The following is a 27529-nucleotide window of genomic DNA, read 5'->3' as shown; positions in this document are numbered from 1 at the left end:
GACCGAGACACCACACATTGCACCAGAACGGACCACCAGTTAATGTTTTTGACGAAACAAGTTCGATGCGGCGCGGTGCAGGTAACCACAAGAGCCAACACGACGCCATCGCGCGTGATGCAAAGCGCCCAGCCTCGCCCACGGGCATCGCCGCGTTGCCACGCTGCGGCTAATAGCCGTCCGAACGGAGACCAAGGAGGAGGTGCCACCTGTCAACTGGTCATTCGACTAAAAGGGGTTGAGGCGTCATCACTCGCCGCGCGTGACGTCCGCAGCGTATCCACTGCTGCGACACCAAGATGCCCACCGCAGAGTCTGCGAGCCCATACAGCACAGCGTGGATTTTCCAGCTTACGACGCAGCAGAGAGGCTCGCAATGCGCGGAGGTGATCATGTCGTGCAAGTTGCCGTACCGTAGAATCAGGCTGCTTGGTACCGTACCAAAATCTCTACATTTGGCTCGTTCTCGAATTTTCTAAATGTAAAAAGCCCGCTGCGTGCTGCATGCGCATGGCGATGCTTCGGCTTCAACAAGGCGCAGAGCCCGAGCGCGTGTTCTCCGCCGCACTGTCCGCGCGCGCCGCCACCATCGCCGCGCAGAGCTCGGTGGCACCAGCGCCGGCGAATTGGCGCTCGCCGCCGGCGCACGCGTCGCCGGAGCAAAAATCATAAATTCTCGCCAGCTGTTGCAAAACCGCGCACTACCGCACCCCGTCCCCTAGAGGGGGTACACATGTAACACCCGCGGGGTTACACAGTCTCCCGCACGGCGGCACTTGGCCCCAGTATTGAAAGCGGAGCAGGAGTCGGCGCGTCGAGCATCAAGCAGCAGCAGCAGCAGCGCTCGGGGCCCCTTCGAGACCCACGAGCGAGCGAGCGCAGTCAGCCCTGGGAGCCATCGAGCGTCCGTCCGCCCGTCCGTCGGCTGCTCCCTCTCGCCCCCTCGCCGGCGGTGGACGCACACGCCGCGAGTCCGTCCGCCCGCCCGCGTCGTCGTCGTTGTTGGTGTGTTTCCGTCCGTGTCGTGCCGTGCGATGACCAGGAGCGCAGCGCGCCGAGGCCGCAGACGCAGTTTGTTGCTGCTCGTTGTGCTGGCGCTGCAATGCGTGAGCGTGAGCGCGACCCACGCGCCGCGCGTGCAGCCGTCGCCCAGCAGCGCCAACGCCGCCTACTCGTATGCCGCGGCGCAGTCCCCCGACGTGGTGGTGGCGGGCGGGCTGGACGGCCGCGTGTACGCCGTGAACGCCTGGTCGGGCGAGGTGCTCTGGTCCTTCGACTCGGGCGGCCCCATGGTGGACTCGTCGCAATGTCTGGCGGGAGCCAGGCCCGACGTGCCGCCCCGCTACCACTCGGCGGCTGCGCGGCCGCGTGAATACGAACAAGCTGAAGCCGACGTGGACGTCGACGGAAGCGTCCATGCGACGGGCAAGCAGGTGGAGGACCGCTCCGTGATGCAGCAGCAAGCGGCATCGGCGCAGGCCGTGGCGGCCAGCGCGGCCTTTATGTCGCAGCTGGTGCCGTCCTACGACGGCCGCCTGTACCACTTCTCCAAGAGCAAGGTCAAGGAGCTCGGCATGACCATGGCCGACATCGTCAATGTGAACGGCCCTGTGCGCGTAGCGGTGGACCCGACCGCGAGTGGAGACGTCAAGGGACCGAGCGTGGGGGGATCCGCGGCGGCAGATATTTTGCTGTTCGGAGAGAAGAGGCTGGAGATGTTCACGCTGGACGCCGTGAGCGGATTCCGTCGCCCGTATTCAGCGTCCGCCGCGTCGACGGCGTGGTCCAGCGAGATCCTGTTTGGCCGCTCCGAGTTCACGACGCGCGCCGTTCACTCGCGCAACGCGTCGTCGGCGCGGTGCTTCAAGATCTCCGAGTTCTTCCTGGACTTTGCACAGCAGGCACACTGTTCTGTTGGGGATGGCGGCCACAATATGGTCCCAGAGATCCTCGTCATGCCGAAGGATCCAAACTCGGCGCTGGACGACGAAGGATCTACAATAGTGGCGTTTGATCCGTGGACGAGTGAACAACTGTGGGAATTTGAAGTGCCGGACTTTGACGTCCTCGCTGTCTACGGTGTTTCGACGGCGCGCGGAGCCACGTTCTACAAGTGGAAGGTGGATGGCCCGTCCTCCACGGCGACTAAGCAAGGACAACGACCAGCTCAAGTGACAACCAGCGAAGTTAACCGTCGGATTGAAAGCAGCACACAACCACATTCATCAACGAATGAGAACCCTGAGCATGAGAAGCAGCTACCTCAAACAGAGAAGCAATTAGTGCAAGTGGTCCCGCGGACGTGGGATGCTATGGAGTCAAGGTTCCGATTGCGCCTACTGGGCGACAATTATTTTCTCGAGTCAAGTGAGGATGATGGTGTGGTGGAGAACGATGGTGGGCGAGTCTCTCACGGATCACCACCAACTTTTCACGGAGGGCAGGCCGATGCTACCCACAATTTCCATGAGAATATGGGAGCTAGGCGGCGGCGAATTTTTTGGGAGCCAATTGTAAATGATGGCAAGCGAGGCGTTTTCATCACATACACGCACGTTGGAGCCATGTTATTGGGAGTGACGACGTGCGGTATGTTGCTAGCTTGGGGTTGTTACGTAAAGGGGCTTTCGGCATCATTGGCGCAGTCGGCAATCAAGAGTATGGATCAGAGCCAATTCTTCACGTCGCATGTGCACCGTCTTACTATCCAGCGTCCAGGAGAAGAGGACATCGTCATTTCAAGTGTTATTAGTCGGTCACTCATGATGAACACGCTGGGTGTGAACAACCAGGTGCCGCTATTAGAGAACGGTGAGCCGGTCAGTGTGCTATCGACGGAGATCAGTGCTAATGTTGATCCTGCGACCGAAGGAATGCTCATGGAAAAGTTCTCGCGTCTGGCTGCTAATGAAGCTGCCGCAATCCTTCTTAGCGGCAATCACGTTGGTGCGAAGCAGAAGCTGCTCGAAGCTGACCCAGATGCAGACTCTAACGCGACAACGGCTACAACTTCAACGTCTTCTTCGTCATCGTTAACGGACATGATTGTCAGAGGTATCTCGTCCTCGTCTTCTACGGTTCGGGTTTCCAACCATGGGTCGGCTCGCGCGAGTAACAAACTGGCTCTCCCTTACGCAGAAAACAAGTACCCGACCAATGACAACGTCTCTGACGTGTACGAAGTCAAGATGCTTCCTGCAAGTGAGGAGGATGCTGAGCTTATGTCGCCAAGCGTAGACAATATGTTCGACTGCGATCGGTTTGAACTGGCAGATTCGGATGATGACATATTCCTAGAGGAAGAAGTATCGGCAGCAACGCTGAATGGTGCAAAGTCGATAAGCTCGTCAGGAGAGTCTACTACGGGAAGCTGCTGCAGCAATAGTAGCAGTGGTAGCAGCCAAGCTATCAGCAAGTCGACTGGTACGGGTGGTCTTCTTGTCGAGGAACGGGAAGATGAAACCACCGACGAGAAGTCCACCGATGAGAAATCAAGCGCGCAAGAATCGTCAGAGTCGTCCTCGTCCGAATCAGGTTCCTCTCCGAATGAGGCAGAAGTGCTGTTCCCGTTTGTATGTCAAAGTCGCTTTGTGAATGAGTTTGAAGAACTGTCCGCGATTGGCAAGGGAGGCTTTGGCCAAGTGATGCTCGCTGAAAACCGCTTGGATGGACGCAAATATGCAATTAAGCGGGTAGGATTAAACCTGAAGAACCAGACCTCCAAGACCTTGCAGAAGTTCTTGCGTGAAGTCAAGATTTTGGCGTTGTTGGACCACCCCAACATCGTGCGGTATTACCAGGCCTGGTTGGAGAAGGTCGAAGAATGTGCCCAGAGAAAAACATCCGTAGCACCATCTTCGATTGCATCGGATACTAGCTCATTCGGCGGATTAGCAAGCGCGAAGAACTATTCGACAAGCAATTTGCTGGCACCGATCTCGGAGCTCGAGTTCTCAGGAAATCAGCGACAACTCGAGACATTCTACAGCAACGGAAGCCTGATTAGTGACAATGACGATGATGGCTTTGAATGGGAAAGAGGATCGTCGTCCGGTGTCGAAGATGAAAATGGGTGGAAGGAAGAAGACCTCGTCGTTCAGAATAAGCCTCGCACGAGTAACCTGCCGTCTCGGATATCTTCATCTCGTTCACCGGGTGATCTTGGCAGTGAGGAGGATTCTTCATTCAACGCTGCTGAAAAGTGCGATCACTGGCTGTATATTCAGATGCAGTACTGCGCTGGCCGCAATCTTGCTGATTATCTAGCTGTACCGACTCGTCCGATGGAGTTGTCGAGAATGCTGAAGATTTTCGTGCAAATTGCGAGCGCCTTGGCGCATGTGCATTCGTGCGGGCTGATTCATCGCGACCTCAAGCCGGCGAACATTTTTGTCGCTGATGTGGAGAGGGACGAGATTAAACTGGGAGATTTTGGCTTGTCACGTTACGCTGCGAACGTGAACAACCTAAATGCATCGGCGACCCTCGATGATTCCCAGCAAGGACCTCCCAGCTCAGGTGGACTGAGAGAAACCCCTCTGTCAATGTCAATGTGGTCGAACATGTCTGAGAGCAACGAGGTTACTGCGGGCGTTGGAACATATCTGTATGCGAGTCCGGAACAGGTTGCTGGAAAGAAGTACAACGCCAAAACCGACATCTACTCGCTGGGAATGATTCTGTTCGAGCTGTGCCACGAACGGTTTGGGACGACAATGGAGCGGTATATCACTCTGCGTGATGCTCGTGATAGCAAGTTCCCTGCCGACCTGCGCGCGGCCAAGAGATGCCCGGAAATCCTGGAAATGTTGCGCAAGCTACTGAGCCACGATCCGTCCGCGCGACCGACCGCTGACGAGGTTGTTCAATGGGGACAGATGATGTACGAAACAAGTCTGGTGCAGAAAGCCATGGACGTGGTGCGCTCGCCACGTAACTTGGACATCGCACGAGCTGCGGGTGGTGCGTATCCATTCGTCCCTGGTATCGAGCATTTGATGGCCGGTGGCTCCGTTGAAGTTGTGGCCACCACCACATTCTCGCTGAAGGTGGAGGCTGCGATGGAGCACTCCAGTGGTGACGACGGCGGTGAGCGCCGCTTGCCCAACCATAACTTATTGAAGCAAGTGTGCGACGTGATCGCCGGCGTGAGCAACGGTATGGTGGAGATCAAGAAATGCGGGCTGCACATGGAGAGCGAGGGCGTGACGATCCTGGAGTTCGAGCTAGATCCTCAGGCAGCGCTCGCAGACGCCCCAGCCAGCGACGTGGAAGGCACCGTGGTGATGGCCATTGAGGCGCTGGCTGGCGTGCAAATTGTCCACCGTGTGAGCAAGATCGACTGATCGGTCAGAAACCCCAAGAAAAACGCAAGTATGAGTTAGTAGTTCAATCGAGTACAATAAAAAATACCCGTCCTGGTCAAGCAGGCGTGAAAGTCGTCGCGCTGCACATTTACTACTGTACTGGTGTTGTGTTCAAGCTACCATCACCAGGGATTGGTAGTATATCGATTTCACCCCTTATGTAATATTAATAATTCCGGAGTCGATTTTAATTAACTTAATATTACTAATTGGGAACGTGAAAAGTGTAATTTTATCAAAAATGGTTACTAATAGTAAAATCAAGCTACTAAAACGGCCTTACCACAGATTCCGCTCGCATTTCCTCATCCGCTTAATCTCTTCGTCCTTGTGATAAAGAATTAGCTGGCAGTGGGCCCGTGTGACGATGATGCATCGCCAGTCTGCCTACCAACTTGCAACAACCTGCATCCAGCAACCTGAAACCAACACTAGCAGCGTCCGTTTCCCAACGGACTGACAGGCACACGCAAGCTCCCTCTGGAGCCAGGTAACAGCCGTAGCCCAGAGCTCCTTTCATTTGCTTCATTCAATCTATCAGTCTTCAATTTTCCTACTCTATCTCAAGTCCTCCGCAAGACTCCGTTCTACAGATCACGTGACAATTTCGAAATTAGGAGTGAAAACTCTGTACGACCGTATTCGAGGCACTACCGTGCATACCCGACTAAGTGCGATTTAACTGCATGCCAAGACCCAAGACTCCCCGCGCTACTGAAGATACATCGCCGAACCTGAGACCGCGCCAGCAACCAAGGACCGACGACAACGACATGGATCAATCTCCGACGCCAGGGCAGCCTGCTACTAATTCAACTCGCACACCGGCGCCGCAAGGCCCGAGTGCATCATCTTCAACGTCACCACCCCCGCAATTTCCCGGTGCGGCCATGCCACAGCCCGGGGTGGGCACTAGTGACGCATTTCTGGGTCAGCTGCTGCACATGATGACCATGCAGCAACAGGCCATGCAGCTGCAACAACAGCAATTTCAATCCTTCATGGAGCAACAAAGCAACTTTCAGCGCGAGATGTTTGAGCAACAGTCTCGTGCTACTCGCCAGAAGCACAAAACCGACCCTCAGAAGTTCTACGGGCGAGCTGGCGAGGACCTAGAACTATGGCTCTTTTCTATCGAAGAACACCTGAGCAGCTTTGCTGTCGAGCGCGACAGCTGCGACTCGCGATTTGTCGACATGGTCGTCCCGTTTCTGGGACCGGATGCCATGTCCTGGTACCGGGAGTTCAAGAACATCCTCGGTGACCAGCCTCGGACTTGGTTCCTCTTTAAACAGCAGATTCGTGTTCGCTTTCGTGAAAGCGATTTCGAGTTCAAACTACTCGCAAAATTGCACGATCTCCAGGTGACGGGCACGCAGCACGAATATACATCCAAATTCATGCTGCTGCTGTCCCAATCATCGCTGGAACTGCCAGAAATGGTTAAGCGCTGGCTGTACCAAGAGAATCTGCGCCCAGATACCTCGAGCCACATCTCCCAGAACATCCCGTTGACACTGCAAGAAACTATCGACCACGCGCAGCGCTTTGAAGACGCGCGCAAGCCCTCGAAGTTCCGCCAGAATCAACCCCAGAGTCAGAATCAGAAGGGTTCGGGGTCAACTTCAACTTCGGCTTCAACTCGACTTGACGCTGCCGGTTCGACTAAGCCCAATTTCCGGAAGAGCAAACCCGCCTCGGGGGCTAGTCAGCCTAAAGTGACTGGTTTTGTACCCACTTGTCACCACTGCGGTGTGGAGGGCCACATCGCACCTGCCTGCCCAGATCGGCAGCAAGGTGGTGGTGGCAAGCCAAAAAACTAGGTGACTCGGTGGGCTGGCGCCCCACCGAGTCTGACGCTTCAGCCGCCCGCCATGCGACTGCAAGCCGTCAAGCCAAGGTTCGGTCTCATATCGCCTGTAGTGGGCCTACTTTGGCTCACTACTTTAGCTTACACGTCGCGCTACGTGTATGAGGAAGCGTAGGAGTTTATTAATAATTTGAATTAATTATACTTGAGTCCACAAGTATAATATAAATCAAATAAAACACCAAATAGGTAGTTTAAGGTAAAATGAGAACTGTATTGTTTGTGAATTGATCTTCCTCTAAAATCTGCTGAAAACTGTTTATCATCTATGAAAGGGTTGACAGCGGCTGGCTGTCAGAGCCCCGCTAATATGCATGACTCTGATTGGTAGAAAGATGCTGCTTTCTACCAATAGGATCTTTGGGTATGTGTGGACCACTAATTGTGGTGGCCCACTTCAATGTATCCATTGGTGTGTCTTACACCAATGTGAGGAAGTATCTAAAACCTTTAACAGATATTTATCTGTTAAACCATAAGTGACAAATGTCATGCACAAGTGACAGTTGTCACTTGTGACCGTTATCGTGCACAAGTGACTGTTGTCACTTGTGTGTGTAACCCCGTTACACCATCCCCCCGTTAAGCTTAGACGTGTCGGTCTCGACACGTCAATTAATATTGACTGCGTGTCAATTGTTTGTGCTGGGGTTTCCGTGCTCATCCGCAATGAGCACGATCAAGCTGAAGACCACCATTGCAACAGAGTGTAAACTCTCTGTTGCTGTGTACAGTGCGCGGTAGCGCGAGGTGCGCCGCTACCACGGGGACAGACAACACAGTGTCTGTGTACGATTCTTCGATGTCGACCGCGTCTATGCGTCGACATCTCTAAGCGAATTTCTGTTGCTTACCGTGATCGGGTAAGCAAGCGCCAAAGCACTTCGAGTCCTTCTCGAAGTGGCAAGTATTAGCAACTCCACGCTGTTGCGGTGGAGGCTGGTGTCCGTGCGCCGTGCGCACTGTCCGTCCAGGTGGCGGTGCATATTAGCAACCGCGACCACAACAGGTATACTATATGTATACCTGAGAGCTTCAATGATCTCCGTGCTAATTATCTAGCACGCGAGTCGTCAGGCGTTGTAGATTACTACAGCGCTCGCACTACCTTCTTGCTGGTAGTGCGTGTTGGGTTTCGTACTCCTTCACCATGTCCGGAACGTCTTCCATAAGGACGTTCCGTGGTTCCCACGTGTCGTGTTGGGGAGGGAAACCTCTCCAACGAATGCGATAACAATCCGGACCTCGGATTGTTTTCCTATGATCAACAATTCGCTGGACGATCCAGCGAATTTCTCCGCGTGCGTCTCGCAGCGGTGGCGGAGGTGGTGGAAACACGCTCCGATGGTCAACGCCGTGTTGACCTTCATCTCGTGTTGCTCCACGACCAAGTGACGGTCGTGGAGTACTTTCAGAGCGCGGCGGTTGCCGCTCTGTTCCTTCGTGTCCCGGCTCTGGCGGTCTCCCAGACCGTCTTGAACGTGCCGGTCGGGCTGTAGGCCCGACTGTATTAACTGTTCCAGCGCGACAACGCGCTGGAGAGGAGGGTTTCCCCTGTCGAGACTGTCTCTTCGGGTCAGACGAGCCACTTGGCTCGTGCTGGAGGTATGGCTTTAACCGCCCGACATAAAATGTCGGGTGGAGCCGCATGCTAGACGGTATGTCTAGCGTGTATGCGTTACCGTGGCGTGCCATCACCGTGAATGGCCCGATGAAGCGCGGAGCAAGCTTGCTTGCTCCGAAATCCGAAACTGCATGTTTGGGCAGGTTTTGAGTAGATAACAAAACCAATGAATCCACGTTGAATTCATTTGTGTTGCCCCTGCCAATATTATCGGCGTTCAGCTTCTGTTTATCCACAGAAGCTGCAATCGTGTCCTGGACAAACCGAATTACGGCTTGTCTTTTATTGATAAAGTCAATCGCATCCGAGCTGAACTCGTTCAGCTCGCTCTCCGCAAGAGGCCCGGCCTCTGCGTGGTTCTTCGCGGTGTCTGCGCCCTGCGCAGACCCGTGGTCCTTGTTCCTTGTGGAGTCTGTGCTCTGCACAGACTCGTTTTCCTTGTTCTGGGGGTCAGCGCACTGCGCTGACCCTTGGTTCTTCCTGCCAAGGTCTGCGCCCCGCGCAGACCTGGTTGTCGTGTTCCTTGTTGTCGCGGCTGACACTGTGCGGGTGTCAGCGGCTTTTGCGACTGCTGTGTTGCAGTCGCAGATCCTCCCCACTTAAAGTGGGAGCCACCACTCCGAGTAAACTCGGCAGACGGGGATGCCGCATGGCATTCACATAAAACGGTGTATGCCCGGTCGAGGCATGCACCGAGTTGTTGATGGCGAATTCCGCCATCGACAAACACTCGCTCCAGTATTGGAACGAGTGAGCGTAGCTCTTCAACATATCGACGAGCACGCGATTCACGCGCTCGGTTTGACCGTCCGTCTGCGGATGGTCCGCAGTCGACATTGAAAGCTGGCTCCCAAGAAGTGTAAACACTTCTTGCCACAGGTGCGCTGTGAAGCGCGGGTCTCTGTCCGACACGATGTCGGACGGCATGCCATGGTGTTTGAACACCATGTCGACGAACAGACGGGCCGTCTGCTTCGCGGTCACCTCTGCCGGCACCGCAGCAAGATGTACCATCTTGCTGAAGCGGTCGACGAAGACCACAACACCGGTATTCCCTCCGTTGTCCGGGGAAGACCAAAGATGAAGTCCAATGACATGGACTTCCAACACTCCGACGGAGTCGGTAGTGATTAATGGAGCCTGCGCAAACGGCGCAGGCTTTACGCGTTAGCACACCTCGCAAGCACGGACGTACTTGCGCACCCACTCTGTACTGGTGGTGCCAGTAGAAGTCACGCGTGAGAAGGACGTATGTCTTCTCACGTCCGAGATGTCCCGCAGACGGGGCATCATGATACTCGTACATGATCCTGAGTCGCAGGTCATGGTCATTTGGCACGACAACGCGATCCGCGTTGTCGTCGACTGCATTGTAAAGCAGTAGTCCGTCGTGCACACGAAAGCGGTGTGCACGCGCTCGAAGGTGCTTGGGTAGCTTCTGACGGGACTTGTCAGAAGGCGCTGTGCCATAGGCCAGCAAGAGCTTCGCGTCCGCGTCGTGCGCGTACGCGGCCTTCACATCATCCAACAGAGATGATGTGGGTTTGCTCGATCGCATGGCGTCAATGGCATTGACGTCAACAGCTTCTGCATAGTCCGGCCGACGTGATAACGCGTCGGCCACCACGTTCAATCTTCCGGGTTTGTATTCGACCCGGAAGTTATACTCCGCAAAGAATGAGAGCCATCTCGCCATTCTTTGTGAAATGTGTGGTGACTTCACTGCGGTACGCAGTGAAGCATGGTCGGTGTAGACCACAAATGGTCTACTCCCAAGCAAATACACTCGGAACTTTGCGAGTGCATACTTCATGGCAAGGAGTTCCTTGTCATGCACCGGGTAGTTGCGCTCAGCTGGCTTCAGCTGACGCGATTGGTAGACGACACGATCACGGCCCTCGTGATCGTGCTGCATAACGCGCATCCGATCGCGAAATCGGATGCGTCACACACTACGTGAAATGGGCGATCTTGGTCAGCCACTGCCAAGATCGGCGCCTCAGTCAAGCCCCGCTTGACTGCATCGAATGCCTTTTGGCAATCGGGTGTCCAATTCCACACAGCTTCTTTCTTAAGAAGCTGTGACAGCGGGCGGATCTTGCCCGCATAGTCCTCCACGTACTTGCACAAGTACGTGGCCAAGCCAAGGAACTGCCTCAGTTCCTTGACACTTGATGGCGTTGGCCATTCGTTAATCACTCTGACCTTTTCTGGGTCAGGGCGAACACCATTCTTCCCTACGAGACACCCGAGGACGGGTATCTCGCTCGCCCCGAAGATACACTTCTTCAGGTTCGCGTAGAGCTTACGCTTTCGCATAAGCTCAAGTAGCTGCCGGAGATGCACCCTGTGCATCTCTACGTCGGTCTTCCCGTCCACAGCCCGGCTGTGGATGAATACATCATCGAAGTAGCTCGGTGCGAAGTCGCGCACCGAGCGCAACAAGTGCGTCACGCACCTGTTGAAAGTCGCAGGGGCATTCTTAAGCCCCTGTGGCATTACTAGCCATTCCCAGAGCATGCCGCTTGGCGTGCTCACTGCCGTGAGAGGGATATCGCTCTCACGCATTAGGATTTGATAAAATCCATCTCGCAAGTCGAGAGCACTGTAAACGGTGCTCCCGGCCATCGAATCGATGATAACATCTTTTCGTGGTATCGGCGTCTGCGCCGGTACCGTCGCATCGTTCAGCTTGTTGTAGGCATGAACGATGCGCCATCCGCCCTGTGGCTTCTTGACACAGAACGTCGGAGCACTGTGCGGGGACTTTGATTCCCGCACTTGTCCTGCTTTACGACGACTTTCAAAGAAGTCGTCGATCGCTTTCACTTGCTCTCGCGGCAGTGGCCACTGCCGCGTGACACAGTACTTCGTGCCCGGCACGAGATCAATCTCGTGCTGAATGCCCTTATCCTGCGGAAGCTCCGCAGGAATGTCTTCCGGGAGTACGTCTTTGTACTCCCTCAACAATTCGTAATAGGGACTCGACTTCAGCGAGTCCCAACCTTGTTCCTCGAAGCGCTCTCGCTTCGTCTTCGCACTGAGAGTGTCTTCACTCTCAGTGGTACTTCCCATGAAGAGCTGCCTCAGCTCTTCGCTCTCGCTCGCCGTTCTTTCGCTGTCCGAAAGAACGCAGACTTGCTCGATGCGTCCATCGTGCAAGTCGCGCGCGAAGCGCTTCCAGCTCATGGCTGGAAGCGAAGTCAACTCCGACGCCGTCGTCGGAGGACTAGCGAGTTCCATGTCACGATACTGGAATCCAGTATCGGTGCGCGTCAAGACGCTTAGCGTCTTGACATTCGGCGTCACCGCCGCAGTCTGCTCTTGTTGCGTCTCGGTCCCGGACCGAGACTTGCGCAGCGTTTTCCGCTTGCGCCGTCTTCTTGTTGTGCGGAGCCCGGCTCCGCACAGTTGTTCTTCTTGTCCAGGCCCGGCCGTGGACTGTCGTTCGCCGGCGGACCCTGTCCGCGGGCGCGCGGTATCAAGCCCGGCTTGACCGCATTTTCCTTCGTGCAGCCCGGCTGCACGGTAATGTGTCCCTTCGCCGGCAGACCCTGTCTGCGGGCGCGCGATATCAAGCCCGGCTTGATCGCATGGCGCTTCGTCGTGCAGACCGGCTGCACGACAACATGCAAATTGCGTCAGTGCGGTACGTTTGCAACCGTCCGCACTGTTTGCAGCGTCAACTCCCGGAGTTGACACGCCTTCGTCACCTCGACGCCATTCATTGGCGGAGCCCCTCATGACCGAGGGTGCGTCGGCTCCCGGAGCCGACGCGTCGTTGTCGACCTGACCGCTTCGGGTCAGGGACTGTCCCTTACACGCTTGAACGTGGGTGTTGGTTCCCGGAACCAGCACATCTTCTTTTTCCGACGTCGGCAGCATTGCCGACGTGGGTCTCACTTGTGCGCGCCCTCGCGCACTTCTTGGGCACTCCGGGACAGCAGCATTAAGCGCTGTCTCGACTGGTGAGCCGCGCGCACCTGCTGGTGCGCGCGCTGCGGTAACAGGGCCATCGCTCTCTGTTCCGCTGTCGCGTCCGAAGCGCACGAGCGTGCGCTTCTTCCAGTCTATCACCGGATCATGCCGTGCAAGCCACGGCATGCCCATTACCACGTCGAACTTATCGTCCAGGTCCAGGACGATAAAGTGTTCGACAAACACTCGTTGTTTGTACGAGAAGCGCACGTTCACGACGCGCTTCTCGGTCTTCACGATGGCACCTGTTGCCAGTCGTACCTCCAGAAGACTTCGAGGTGTATCTACCTCCTCGAAGTCAAGTCTCGGCAGGCTTCGTAGTCGAACAAAGTTGTTCGACGCGCCTGAATCTACCAAAGCTCGAAGAGAGTCACTCGCTCTCTTCGAGTAAACCTTAAGATGACTAGGTTTGGCCTGTCATCTTGTTTCTTGCAGTGAGAGCTGGTCTCACTGGGGCTGCAGTCTCAGTGTCGCGTGCCCGATGTCGGCACGCGCGACTGCATTACCAGTAGGGCGCCCCGCGCCTACTGGATGTTCACGTTTTTGTTGTTCGCGGCGATGCCCAGCATCGCCACGACGGCCACCTCCAGGGCATGGGAGCTGTGCACTCTGCAAAGTGACCGATCCTTCCGCAACGGAAGCATCGCACGTTACCTCCCTGCTGCTGGTAACCAGCAGTTGTTGCGCTCGAGAGGTCCATTGGTTCCGGACCTCCCGTCCTCGCTACCGGGCGCGGTTGCGGCCTCGGCACGTTCACATGCAGTTTAGCCTGCCGCAGGCTAAACTCTTCTTGCATGGCAAGGGTGATTGCAGCTTCGAGAGTACTCGGGTACTCTCGGAAGAGATAGGTCTTCACAGGCCCATCTCTCAGTCCCTTCATGAACGTGACGACTTTAGTCGCCTCGTCAATCGGGTTAGTCACGATATTTGATACCAAGTATCGTGCGCGTTGCGCGTAAGCATGGACGTCATGCTTATCCTGCTGCAGGTCGAGGAATTCCGTCCTCGACCGGAATTCATTTTGCGGGGCTCAAACGCTTGTTTGAGCTCCTCTTTGAATATCTCGTACGTGATAAAGCACGTAGGATCGGAGAGTCGGCGTCCGTACGCCCAACTCCTCGCTCGTCCTCCAAGACATGACATGGCGAACGCAACCTTTGACAACGGGTCGACGATACGTCGAGCCGCAATGGCTGTGTCGAGTTCGACAAGCCATCGGAGGAGAGGCTCGCCCTCTCTTCCTACATAATTGCTCACGCTCAATTTTAATGATTGAGCACGCGGTGTCGTCCCCGACGACGCCGTTGTTGAGGAAGCAGCATCGCGCTGCTCCTTCATGATGAATCCCAGAGCAACACCATGTTGCTCTGTCGGCGATAGCGTACGCAACATTGTAGCTATCGCCGCCTCCCCAATGACTGTTGACAGTCGTTGGAGGGCCTCCCACTCTGGATCCGACAGGTGGGGGCAGTCCGCGCGTGCAACGTGAGTTGCAGGCGTATTGGAGCTCTCCATGGGCACCTCCGTGCTCATGTGGTTCTCGGCTCCGCGTTCGTACACCTCGTACGAACGTCAAGTAGTCGGTCGTTGGACGGACTACAAAGTGCTACCAGGTGTAGTGGGCCTACTTTGGCTCACTACTTTAGCTTACACGTCGCGCTACGTGTATGAGGAAGCGTAGGAGTTTATTAATAATTTGAATTAATTATACTTGAGTCCACAAGTATAATATAAATCAAATAAAACACCAAATAGGTAGTTTAAGGTAAAATGAGAACTGTATTGTTTGTGAATTGATCTTCCTCTAAAATCTGCTGAAAACTGTTTATCATCTATGAAAGGGTTGACAGCGGCTGGCTGTCAGAGCCCCGCTAATATGCATGACTCTGATTGGTAGAAAGATGCTGCTTTCTACCAATAGGATCTTTGGGTATGTGTGGACCACTAATTGTGGTGGCCCACTTCAATGTATCCATTGGTGTGTCTTACACCAATGTGAGGAAGTATCTAAAACCTTTAACAGATATTTATCTGTTAAACCATAAGTGACAAATGTCATGCACAAGTGACAGTTGTCACTTGCGACCGTTATCGTGCACAAGTGACTGTTGTCACTTGTGTGTGTAACCCCGTTACATCGCCTCTCAGAGCTTCAACTATGGCACTGACGAAGCGGTCTTCAGATCGACCTCCAACAAAATTTATGGCTACCTAGAGCAGCATGGCCGTGTCGGTAGCCATGCTGCATCTACATTTATCGATAGTGGTGCTTCGTTCAACGCGGTATCACCACGACTCGTTGAGTCTCTGCAGTTGCCTGTTCGAGACTACTCTAAACCTCTTATAATTCGCTTGGGGAGCGGCTCAACCACGATTTTTCCAAGACGAGTCGTCACGCTCAAGTTTGCTTTGGACGGATTCCCTCCTTACAGCTCCAAAGCTTTTGTACTGGATATTCCTGAAGGAAAGGATATTCTCCTCGGTATGCCGTGGCTAGTGGACACCAACCCCGATATTGATTGGAAGCTCAAAACTGTCCGACCACGCGACCGACTATCTGCACTTGCTTTTCACCCGTGCGTCCCCGTACAGCCTGCGCGATGTATTGCAGGGCAACGTCGCGGCAGCACCCGACGTACCGACCAATCGGATGACGAAGCACTTCTCAACTATTACTATTTACATGGGCATCACTCGGATGTTGGAACTGCGAGGCTAGTTCGACCTCGTCACCTACGTCGCCTCCTTCGTGAATGCGACAACGAGTTCTGCTTCTTTGTGAACCCCAGTGATGAACCCAGCAAGGCAGACCTGGCGTGGGAAAAGCTGAAAACGTCTCCTGCTTACCCGCTTGTGATCAAATTCCGCGATAAAGTTTTTCGCAGTCATCTTCCAGCCGTTCCCCCCACCCGCCAAGCTGGTACGGACGCCAAGATCGAGCTAGAAGACGACGTTTCTATTCACCGCAAACAATTCCCGGTTTCTGCCGAGCAACGTGAGGCTATCCGTGCGTGGATGGCTGAGATGCTGGACGCCAAGATGATCAGGCCCTCCACTTCACCGTACTGCGCCCCAACCTTCTGTATCAAGAAGCGTACCGGGGAATGGCGAATAGTTCATGATTTCAGGGGGCTGAACACAAAAATTCGCGTTCCAGCGAATCCAATCCCACGGAAGGACGATATTCTGCGCGCGATGGCCAAGGGCAAGCTGTTTTCCGCAATGGACTTGCTGTGGGGATTTTTTCAAGTCAAGCTGGTCGAAGAATCGATACCCTTTACTGCATTCGCTACCCCAGACGGCCTCTTCGAGTACTTAGTGACTCCGATGGGCATTTCCAGCAGCCCGTCATCGTTTAACCGCCTCGTGCAAGCGGTATTCTCGGATCTCCAGTCCTGCTGCCAGACGTACTTCGACGACCTTTTCGTGTTCACCTCCTCCGACTCGATCGACGACCACCTCGTCGCCTTGGAGAAAGTGCTAACTAGGTGTGCTGAGCAACATCTCTACATCAAGATCGAGAAGTGCACATTTTGTGCCACTGAGATCCCATGTCTCGGTGATTTTGTCGGAAAGGATGGCATTCGAATGGACCCCAGCAAAATTCAAGTGATAAAAGACTGGCCGACACCTCGCACGAAGCAAGAGCTGCAGTCTTTTCTCGGTACCTGCGTCTATGTGATGAAGTACTGCGATGGCTTCGGCGACCTGATGGCCCCGCTCACCGAACTGACAAAAGGCAAGAGCCGCCGCGACCCAATCACCTTCGGCGAGAAGGAGCAGCACGCATTTGATGATCTCAAGCGTAAGCTGGCTTCCCCACCAGTCCTCGCGCACCCAGATTTCTCAAAATCATTTCACGTCAGTATGGACGCTTCAGACTTCGCAATCGGGGGGTACCTTTTCCAGTACGACGATTCCGGTCGCGATCGGATCATCGCTTTCAATGGGCGTAAGCTTTCAAGGGCGGAACTCATTTACCCTACTCGCGAAAAGGAATTGTTAGCTGCGCTACACGCGATGCGAGTTTGGAAGGTCTATCTGATCGACCGACCATTCTTCATAAATACTGACCACCGCACGATCGAAGGCATCTTACAACAGCAGACGTGCTCTCAGAGACTTGCTAGATGGCTGAACGAGCTCGCACTTTTTCAACCTCAATTCAAGTGGGTCCCGGGTGCATGTGGCGATGCGGGCTCCAAAATCAGGGAATAGCCTCGCGGCTAGACCTCGATCTCAGACCACTCAACTCAGAATCTGAGATTAGATCTCAGATCCCAAGCTGGGTGAGGCGTGTGTTCCTCACTCTTGCAATCCCTTGACTTGGTTCTTCCTAAGGCTACGCTGTGGGCCCAGACTTGCGTCGGCCACACCAGCTGCCTCCGAACTCGACAGTTCCCAGATGCCCCCAGACGAAGCTTGCTCCTTGCTTGGAAGGCCCTTGTACGCACGTGCTGAGTCCGCTGTGCCCCGTTTTTTCTTGAATATAAACACGTTCACTCCACACACACTTAGTCCACTTCTCTTCTCAGGCCCTTGGACTCTGGGCCTTAACAGCCTCCTCCTTGCTCAGCGACTCCGGCTTCGAGTCGCTTCCAGTCACGACACTTCCTCCGGCGGCTCAGACTGAGAGCCGCGCAACGGTCTTCACTCGCCCCTCAGACCAGAGTGGCCCCGAGAGTTGGCTCGGTCTGAGCCTGCCTTGATCCAGGGTTCTCGCTCTGCACCCTGGGACTTCCGCGCACCACGCCTTGATGTAGGCGACACAGCGAAGCTGGGAACCACTATCCCAGACTATTCGCGCCACACGGATACCACCAGCAACCCCAGAAACCACTATCCCAGGTGTTGCTCTGCCGAAACCTCAGAGCGGAGCACCTTCCGCCCGAAAATATGAAGCACCGCCAGGAAACCAGCCAACCAGCACGAAAAACCAGCAAAACCAATGTCCCGCGTGTGGAAATACAACAACGAAGGCAAACCGGGCCGAAACACGAAAAGGCTTGGTTGTTGAACTTGAATTTATTTGGAGTTAGCTGAGCTTGACCGTAGAACACTCGTAGCGACTCCACTTGACCTTGCGCGCGCCGCCGGGGCAGGGACTTGGTCCCTGTGTAGCAACACGCCCGTCGGCGCAAGACGAACTCCGCAGCTTGCGGTCTTCGGGGCAAAACAAACTCTGATTATTATCATGCACATGCACATACAAAGGGCCTATCAAGTAAGGGGTGCAAACATCTCCTGGGTACACCTTGAACAAGGGTGAGACACCCACTAAGCTACTGGCTTGGCGGCGCCCGTGAATGCGTGTCGCTGCCTTGGCGTCCTTCCGCTGGCCTGTCTGGGTCAGTCATCACTTGATTACACTGATTACACCTGGGTGCAAATCAGTGATATCCTGATTACGCCAGGATCTTGTGGCCGGGATTGGGCGGACTTGGTCTGTCATCACCTGATTACACTGATTACTCTGGGTACAAATCAGTGTGTAATCAGGATGACGCCAAGATTCTGCGGCTCCCGTTGGCCCAAATCCATAGGCGACTGGTCAGGCCGAATCTTGTGTGCCCGACACCAGGGGCCGAAAAGCCACAACGGGGCGACCCTTCAGAGCGACCTTCCAAGCGGCAACCGCCAACTCCAAAGAGCAACTATCGCAGCTCCCAGACCGGCAATGTAGCCATCGCTTGTGTACCCACTTCATAGGCGAGACCACGAAGTCGCACTTCAGGCCCTGCAGGCACGCCGTAGGCTTTTAGTCACGTCCTAGGCTTGGAGCGTCAGCTGTCTTTCACCTGTTGCCACTTATCCTCACGAACATCGTGCATCCAGACACCAACTTGCGCCCACAATCACCGTGTCTCAGTTTTGGCACAAGTTGAGGGACTGCCGGGCTGAAAACCTGAGCTGGGGGCAAAAATACGATGTTGATTCCATACCCCGGCTGTCCAACCGATTTGACATGTCTCAATTCTGGTTCGAATTCTGGGACTCTGAGGCTGGGAATCTGAGCTGGGGGCAAAAATACGATGTTGATTCCATACCTCGGCTGTCCGACCAATTTGACGAGTCTCAGTTTTGGTTCAACTTCTGGGACTCTGAGTCTGGGAATCTGAGCTGGGGGCAAAATTACGATGTTGACTCCATATCTCAGTTGTGGCACCCCAAAGCCGAGATGAAATCAGACGCCGCACGCCACGCCCTCTTCCCAGACCCCAGACTGCACATCTCAGGGTCTGGTCCACAGGCAAACCTCAGACCGAACTCCAAATCACAAAGTCTCAGACTTTTGCCATCACTCTCAGGTCTCAGAACTCCGGGCATTCCAAACTGTGACGTCACCAATCTGAGACCTGGGGTCTGAGACTTAAGCAACCATGGGACTTCAAATCACAAACCCAGAAGGCCAGGGCTCAGCTCTTCGCCCAGAGTCCGATTCAAGGCCTGGAACCTCAGATCTGTGGCCTCTAGAGCGATTCTCAGACCTCGGAATCCAGACCGAATTCAAATCTCAGACCTGGGGATCTGGGGTCGCCGCAACTCGACGTTCGCAGAGCTCAGTTTCCAGATGTAGCCAGCACAACTTGAAGTATGTACAAAAACCAGACTTGGGTCAAGAAATATCCACGTTTCAAGTGACATGTGGCCGGTACGTGGTAGGGTTTGGGCTTCTGACTGATGGGTCTTGGCCAAGAATTGGCTCGGACCTCGTCACATGCAACAAACGTGGTGGCTGACACAATCTCGCGCAATCCGAGCTGGAACGACGGTACCAGCCGAGCAGTTAGCCTTTCGGCTTTGTTAAAGTCGCTTACTGGTCCAGAACCAACCGACGAAGAAGCACTATTTGCCCACTCAACTTCAACACCGGTCGATATCTCGGCGGAATGCAGTCGCCTTTACCCTTCGGACAAATATTTTGGGCCAATTTGGAGTTCACTCACGACGAATTCAACTCGGCCGCGCAAATATCAGCGCTTCGAGCTCTTAGATGGTCTGCTTTTCTTTCGGATTCGACCTGGCGCGCCGGCTCGAGTGTGTGTTCCAGCCGACACTGCGCTGATAAATACCATCATACACGAAGAGCATGACACACCGACTCGCGGTCATCCTGGACAGGCCAAGACACAACTACTCGTCGCGTCTAAATACTATTTGCCTGGCATGGTGAAGTCTATCCGCTCCTATGTCGAGACATGCGAACTTTGTCAGCGGAACAAGTACATTCGCGGCAAACCAACCGGGCATCTTCACCCTTTGGAGGTTCCCGAGCAGCGCTGGACCGACATCAGCATGGATTTCATGACGAATTTGCCCCAGACCGATACGGGTTTCGATGCAATTTTCGTTATTGTGGACCGACTTACGAAGAGGGCTCACTTCCTGCCTACCAAATCAAACGCGACAACTCGTGAGACGGCAAAGCTCTTTCGAGACGTTTACCAGCGGCTCCACGGATTACCCATGTCTATCGTCTCTGATCGTGACGCAAAATTTACTTCTAGCCTGTGGAAAAACATCATGGACCTTCAAAGTACCAGGCTGAACCTCAGTACAGCATTTAAACCCTCCACCGATGGGCAGTCGGAGGTCACCAATAAGGTGCTGTCTGAATATCTTCGCCACTTCGTGAACCCGCATCAGAGCAATTGGGACGAGCTACTACCTCTTGCTGAATTCGCCTACAACTCCCGCAACCACGAGTCTATCGGGATGTCACCATTCATGGCGGATTTAGGCTACGAACCTCGGTCGGTGGCAGACTGCGTCATCCCACGTCCAACCCCGAAGCAGCGGCAGGCAACTTCATTTCTCGAGCATGAACAGACAATTCTCGGTCAAGCTCGCGACGCTATTGCTGCGGCTCAGGCCAATTGGCAGCGTAACTACGACAAAAACCGACCTCACACCACCTACAGCGTTGGCGATGATGTACTACTAAACACTCGCAACCTCGAATTGGATCACGTCGGTACGGATGGTGCGCGAAAACTTGCCGCAAGATTCATCGGACCCTACCGCGTGACAAGCATCACGGGCCCCGATCGCTATAAACTCGATTTACCACCCGGGCTCCGACTTTTTCCCGAATTTCACGTCTCCATGCTTCGGCCATATCATCATGACGCCTCCGCCAGTAGGATCAACCGAGTTCAACCCGTGCTTACAGCTGATGGAGCCGTGGGTCACCTCGTTGCCGCGATCACCAAGCATCGGAGGCGCCACGGCCAGACGCAATACTTCGTACGATGGCAGGATTCTACGATCAGCCCTTCATGGGAACCGGTTCAAAATCTGAGTCAAGTCATCGGGCTTATTCGCCGCTACCTCGACACATTAACTCGCGCTACTGCGCGTCTAAGGGAGGAACTGTGACGATGATGCATCGCCAGTCTGCCTACCAACTTGCAACAACCTGCATCCAGCAACCTGAAACCAACACTAGCAGCGTCCGTTTCCCAACGGACTGACAGGCACACGCAAGCTCCCTCTGGAGCCAGGTAACAGCCGTAGCCCAGAGCTCCTTTCATTTGCTTCATTCAATCTATCAGTCTTCAATTTTCCTACTCTATCTCAAGTCCTCCGCAAGACTCCGTTCTACAGATCACGTGACAGCCCGTTCATTGCTCGTGCGTGCGCGGAGCGGGATCATTACAAACGAACCTGTCGAAAAGACTTCTCTTGAAAAGCTGTTGAGGAGCAACGCATGTGCACAGCGTCACGAGCTCGGGAGGGTTTGTAATGGCCAATATCAGCCGGAATCCCGACACCAGATTTACGACTTGCAGTTGCTTGAGTTAGGTTGTCAGATTCCGCGAGAGGAGCTTCATCCACCTCCGTATCCTGACTCGACACAAATATCCCTTGACTGCTTGCTGGAGAGGGCTCACCCTCCGGTTGATCGTTATTCCTGAAGGTTAGAACAAACCCTGCAATGCAACATCTACGCATAGAGATGACCACGTTATGTGTTAGCAAACCATGGACCCTAGTGTTACTAGCCGTACCGTTGGGAAAGATCAGCCTCACCTCAGAGGTCACTGCTGCAGACATGATGAACAGGATGACCGCAGATACAACACGGGGCAAATAGCAATCGGCCCTGGAGCACCTCATCGGACCCGATTGCGATCTTCAGTGACGAAAACGCAAAATGAGCGGGAGAGTACTACAGAGCAGTTCAGTAACCACCCTTTGCCACCCATTGCGCGCGTCCTTTGAAAACGTTGACCTTGAATTTCATCCTTGAATTTCATCCTCGAATTTAGTAGAATCCTGTGGAGGTTCCTCTTGACGGGGTCTGACTATGTGGGTATTAGGCAATTGTAGCTGGAGTAGAAAATTTCCACGATGTTAGTACTAATCTAGTAGCTATATTAGTACTAACATCGTGGAAATTTTCTACTACTTTATTATATTAGTACCAAACACTCCACACTACAATTTGTTGTATTAAATTCAATTAGTACCAGAACTACACAAATAGTAGTGTGTAGTACTAATCCATATTTACTATCAATCCCTGACCTTCACTCAATTGGCGCGTCGGCGTAAACAGCCAAGCATAGCTTACGTCGTACATGAGGCTCAGAAGTATCCATTTCGCTCCATTTTGATCCATATTCAGCAACAGACGCTTTACACTTCGACAATATACCTCTGTCGATTACCAATCATGTCGACCATCGAAAAAAACTTCAACGTCAGAACTCGTTGCTGCTACAAAACCGAAGCTCACTTTCCAAAAAGCTTCACGCCAAGCACACGAGCAACCCACCAACCCCCACCACCTCCCCCACCTCCCGCAGCACCATGTCCGCCACCAAGAAGACAGTCCTCATCACGGGCAGCACGCGCAGCATCGGCCTCGCACTGGCGCAGCACTACACGAAACAAGGCTGGAACGTCATCGGCACGACGCGGGCCAACAGCAACACCGACGAGGTGGGTGGCCAGTCCCGCATTGCACCCTCGTAGGCTTGCTTTCATGAACTAACATGGCGTCTCCATATCTCTTGTTTACCACTACCAGCTCATGGCGCTGCTACCCTTCAAGACCGTTCAACTGGATGCCAGCGACGAAGCCTCGGTGCTCGAGGTCGCCCGTCAACTGGAGGGCGTGCCCATCGACCTTCTCATCAACAACGCCGGCATCTGTATCGCCGACGACATGGAGTCGGCCACGAAGGACGCCTTCATGCGCCAGTTCGAGGTGAACGCCGTCGGGCCGTTCCTCGTGACGCGCGCACTGCTACCGAACCTGCAGCTGGCAGCTAAGAGCCACGGGTCCGCCACCGTGGCTCAGGTGTCGTCGCTCCTTGGCAGCCTCACCAGCAACACGAGCGAGCTGGAGCAGTTCTACAGCCATACGTACGCCTATTCACCATCCAAGGCCGCGCTCAACATGATCACGCGCTCGCTGTCGGTTGGGCTGCGCGACAGCAACATCATCTTCGTGACGCTGAACCCCGGGTATGTGGATACCGACATGAACGACCACCAGGGCTACCTCAAGCCCTCCGAGTCGGCCGAGTCCATGGCCAACATCGTGGCCAACCTGTCGATGAAAGACACGGGCAAATTCTACAACGCGGACAAACAGATCGGGGACTTCGAGATCCCGTGGTAAGCGAACCGTGACGATGTGACAGCAATAATGAATCGGCCGAGTAGTTTTTTTTTGATACACTAGTGAAGTGAAGACGACTCCACCGATGCCTTTGTTGCTTGGTTACTGCAAAGATAAGAAAACACCAGTCGGCAAGGAGCAGGCGCAGCCGAAGTGTAAGTGGACGCGATTCGTAGTTAGCATTAACGTGAAGTCACTTTGGCAATGGATAATCATCAACTTTGCTTCCTCTTCGGAAGAGGTCGCGATTTAAATGCACCAAACCACTCACACCAACTTGGAATCTGAGCTTTTATTCGGCATGGGTGCTTCGCCTCGCGGCACGACGGCGGAGAGCGCCGTTTGCCAACCACCATGCATTGAAGCAAGGCGGAGATCAAGAAGTGCGGTATGCACACGGTCAGCGCGTGACGATGAACTACTACTAGCGTTTTACTTGGGGTTTCTGACCGATCAGTCGATCTTGCTCACACGGTGCACGATCTGCACTCTAGCCAGTGCCTCGATGACCGTCACCACGGTACCCCCCTCCCCCCCTCCCCCCCACGTCGCTGTCTGGTGCTGGGAACTCGAGCTCCAGGACGGATAGTCTCCGAGCAATTCTACCTTCACTCTCCTGCGCATTGACGTGAACAGCTCGGCATGTCGCTATGTGCCACGAACACGTGCCCATTTGCCCATTTTGTGCTTCTATAATAGGATTACTATCACATCGAGGAAGATACGTCGATTACCAATCATGTCGACCATCGAAGAAAACTTCAACGTCAGAACTCGTTGCTGCTACAAAACCGAAGCTCACTTTCCAAAAGCTTCACGCCAAGCACACGAGCAACCCACCAACCCCACCACCTCCCCACCTCCCGCAGCACCATGTCCGCCACCAAGAAGACAGTCCTCATCACGGGCAGCACGCGCAGCATCGGCCTCGCACTGGCGCAGCACTACACGAAACAAGGCTGGAACGTCATCGGCACGACGCGGGCCAACAGCAACACCGACGAGGTGGGTGGCCAGTCCCGCATTGCACCCTCGTAGGCTTGCTTTCATGAACTAACATGGCGTCTCCATATCTCTTGTTTACCACTACCAGCTCATGGCGCTGCCACCCTTCAAGACCGTTCAACTGGATGCCAGCGACGAAGCCTCGGTGCTCGAGGTCGCCCGTCAACTGGAGGGCGTGCCCATCGACCTTCTCATCAACAACGCCGGCATCTGTATCGCCGACGACATGGAGTCGGCCACGAAGGACGCCTTCATGCGCCAGTTCGAGGTGAACGCCGTCGGGCCGTTCCTCGTGACGCGCGCACTGCTACCGAACCTGCAGCTGGCAGCTAAGAGCCACGGGTCCGCCACCGTGGCTCAGGTGTCGTCGCTCCTTGGCAGCCTCACCAGCAACACGAGCGAGCTGGAGCAGTTCTACAGCCATACGTACGCCTACTCACCATCCAAGGCCGCGCTCAACATGGTCACGCGCTCGCTGTCGGTTGGGCTGCGCGACAGCAACATCATCTTCGTGACGCTGAACCCCGGGTATGTGGATACCGACATGAACGACCACCAGGGCTACCTCAAGCCCTCCGAGTCGGCCGAGTCCATGGCCAACATCGTGGCCAACCTGTCGATGAAAGACACGGGCAAATTCTACAACGCGGACAAACAGATCGGGGACTTCGAGATCCCGTGGTAAGCGAACCGTGACGATGTGACAGCAATAATGAATCGGCCGAGTAGTTTTTTTTTGATACACTAGTGAAGTGAAGACGACTCCACCGATGCCTTTGTTGCTTGGTTACTGCAAAAGATAAGAAAACACCAGTCGGCAAGGAGCAGGCGCAGCCGAAGTGTAAGTGGACGCGATTCGTAGTTAGCATTAACGTGAAGTCACTTTGGCAATGGATAATCATCAACTTTGCTTCCTCTTCGGAAGAGGTCGCGATTTAAATGCACCAAACCACTCACACCAACTTGGAATCTGAGCTTTTATTCGGCATGGGTGCTTCGCCTCGCGGCACGACGGCGGAGAGCGCCGTTTGCCAACCACCATGCATTGAAGCAAGGCGGAGATCAAGAAGTGCGGTATGCACACGGTCAGCGCGTGACGATGAACTACTACTAGCGTTTTACTTGGGGTTTCTGACCGATCAGTCGATCTTGCTCACACGGTGCACGATCTGCACTCTAGCCAGTGCCTCGATGACCGTCACCACGGTACCCCCCTCCCCCCCCCACGTCGCTGTCTGGTGCTGGGAACTCGAGCTCCAGGACGGATAGTCTCCGAGCAATTCTACCTTCACTCTCCTGCGCATTGACGTGAACAGCTCGGCATGTCGCTATGTGCCACGAACACGTGCCCATTTGCCCATTTTGTGCTTCTATAATAGGATTACTATCACATCGAGGAAGATACGTCGATTACCAATCATGTCGACCATCGAAGAAAACTTCAACGTCAGAACTCGTTGCTGCTACAAAACCGAAGCTCACTTTCCAAAAGCTTCACGCCAAGCACACGAGCAACCCACCAACCCCCACCACCTCCCCCACCTCCCGCAGCACCATGTCCGCCACCAAGAAGACAGTCCTCATCACGGGCAGCACGCGCAGCATCGGCCTCGCACTGGCGCAGCACTACACGAAACAAGGCTGGAACGTCATCGGCACGACGCGGGCCAACAGCAACACCGACGAGGTGGGTGGCCAGTCCCGCATTGCACCCTCGTAGGCTTGCTTTCATGAACTAACATGGCGTCTCCATATCTCTTGTTTACCACTACCAGCTCATGGCGCTGCCACCCTTCAAGACCGTTCAACTGGATGCCAGCGACGAAGCCTCGGTGCTCGAGGTCGCCCGTCAACTGGAGGGCGTGCCCATCGACCTTCTCATCAACAACGCCGGCATCTGTATCGCCGACGACATGGAGTCGGCCACGAAGGACGCCTTCATGCGCCAGTTCGAGGTGAACGCCGTCGGGCCGTTCCTCGTGACGCGCGCACTGCTACCGAACCTGCAGCTGGCAGCTAAGAGCCACGGGTCCGCCACCGTGGCTCAGGTGTCGTCGCTCCTTGGCAGCCTCACCAGCAACACGAGCGAGCTGGAGCAGTTCTACAGCCATACGTACGCCTACTCACCATCCAAGGCCGCGCTCAACATGATCACGCGCTCGCTGTCGGTTGGGCTGCGCGACAGCAACATCATCTTCGTGACGCTGAACCCCGGGTATGTGGATACCGACATGAACGACCACCAGGGCTACCTCAAGCCCTCCGAGTCGGCCGAGTCCATGGCCAACATCGTGGCCAACCTGTCGATGAAAGACACGGGCAAATTCTACAACGCGGACAAGCAGATCGGGGACTTCGAGATCCCGTGGTAAGCGAACCGTGACGATGTGACAGCAATAATGAATCGGCCGAGTAGTTTTTTTTTGATACACTAGTGAAGTGAAGACGACTCCACCGATGCCTTTGTTGCTTGGTTACTGCAAAAGATAAGAAAACACCAGTCGGCAAGGAGCAGGCGCAGCCGAAGTGTAAGTGGACGCGATTCGTAGTTGGCATTAACGTGAAGTCACTTTGGCAATGGATAATCATCAACTTTGCTTCCTCTTCGGAAGAGGTCGCGATTTAAATGCACCAAACCACTCACACCAACTTGGAATCTGAGCTTTTATTCGGCATGGGTGCTTCGCCTCGCGGCACGACGGCGGAGAGCGCCGTTTGCCAACCACCATGCATTGAAGCAAGGCGGAGATCAAGAAGTGCGGTATGCACACGGTCAGCGCGTGACGATGAACTACTACTAGCGTTTTACTTGGGGTTTCTGACCGATCAGTCGATCTTGCTCACACGGTGCACGATCTGCACTCTAGCCAGTGCCTCGATGACCGTCACCACGGTACCCCCCCTCCCCCCACGTCGCTGTCTGGTGCTGGGAACTCGAGCTCCAGGACGGATAGTCTCCGAGCAATTCTACCTTCACTCTCCTGCGCATTGACGTGAACAGCTCGGCATGTCGCTATGTGCCACGAACACGTGCCCATTTGCCCATTTTGTGC

General features: G+C 54.6%; 4 protein-coding genes across 4 annotated transcripts; all 4 read left to right on the top strand.

Moving 5' to 3' along the window:
* Positions 1 to 1034: 1034 nt before the first annotated feature.
* Positions 1035 to 5345, top strand: IUM83_18066 (PEK protein kinase; the record flags this gene model as incomplete). The annotated part of the gene is made up of 1 exon (XM_067943045.1): positions 1035 to 5345. One exon carries the CDS (start codon positions 1035 to 1037, stop codon positions 5343 to 5345), a length of 4311 nt encoding a protein of 1436 aa, XP_067780816.1.
* Positions 5346 to 22654: 17309 nt separating this feature from the next.
* IUM83_18065 (uncharacterized protein) lies at positions 22655 to 23471 on the top strand (the record flags this gene model as incomplete). Its single annotated transcript, XM_067943044.1, has 2 exons — positions 22655 to 22786; positions 22875 to 23471. The coding sequence occupies 2 exons, from the start codon at positions 22655 to 22657 to the stop codon at positions 23469 to 23471; spliced, it is 729 nt and encodes a 242-aa protein (XP_067780765.1).
* An 873-nt stretch (positions 23472 to 24344) lies between these two features.
* IUM83_18064 (uncharacterized protein) lies at positions 24345 to 25161 on the top strand (the record flags this gene model as incomplete). The annotated part of the gene is made up of 2 exons (XM_067943043.1): positions 24345 to 24476; positions 24565 to 25161. The coding sequence occupies 2 exons, from the start codon at positions 24345 to 24347 to the stop codon at positions 25159 to 25161; spliced, it is 729 nt and encodes a 242-aa protein (XP_067780753.1).
* Positions 25162 to 26031: 870 nt separating this feature from the next.
* Positions 26032 to 26848, top strand: IUM83_18063 (uncharacterized protein; the record flags this gene model as incomplete). The annotated part of the gene is made up of 2 exons (XM_067943042.1): positions 26032 to 26163; positions 26252 to 26848. The coding sequence occupies 2 exons, from the start codon at positions 26032 to 26034 to the stop codon at positions 26846 to 26848; spliced, it is 729 nt and encodes a 242-aa protein (XP_067780813.1).
* Between the last annotated feature and the right edge of the window lie 681 nt (positions 26849 to 27529).

The sequence above is a fragment of the Phytophthora cinnamomi genome (assembly GCF_018691715.1).
Source record: "Phytophthora cinnamomi strain GKB4 chromosome Unknown Contig125, whole genome shotgun sequence".
Classification (NCBI taxonomy): Eukaryota; Oomycota; class Peronosporomycetes; order Peronosporales; family Peronosporaceae; genus Phytophthora; species Phytophthora cinnamomi.
Note: the sequence above shows the minus strand (reverse complement) of the source record. Positions and strands in the feature narration are given on the sequence as shown.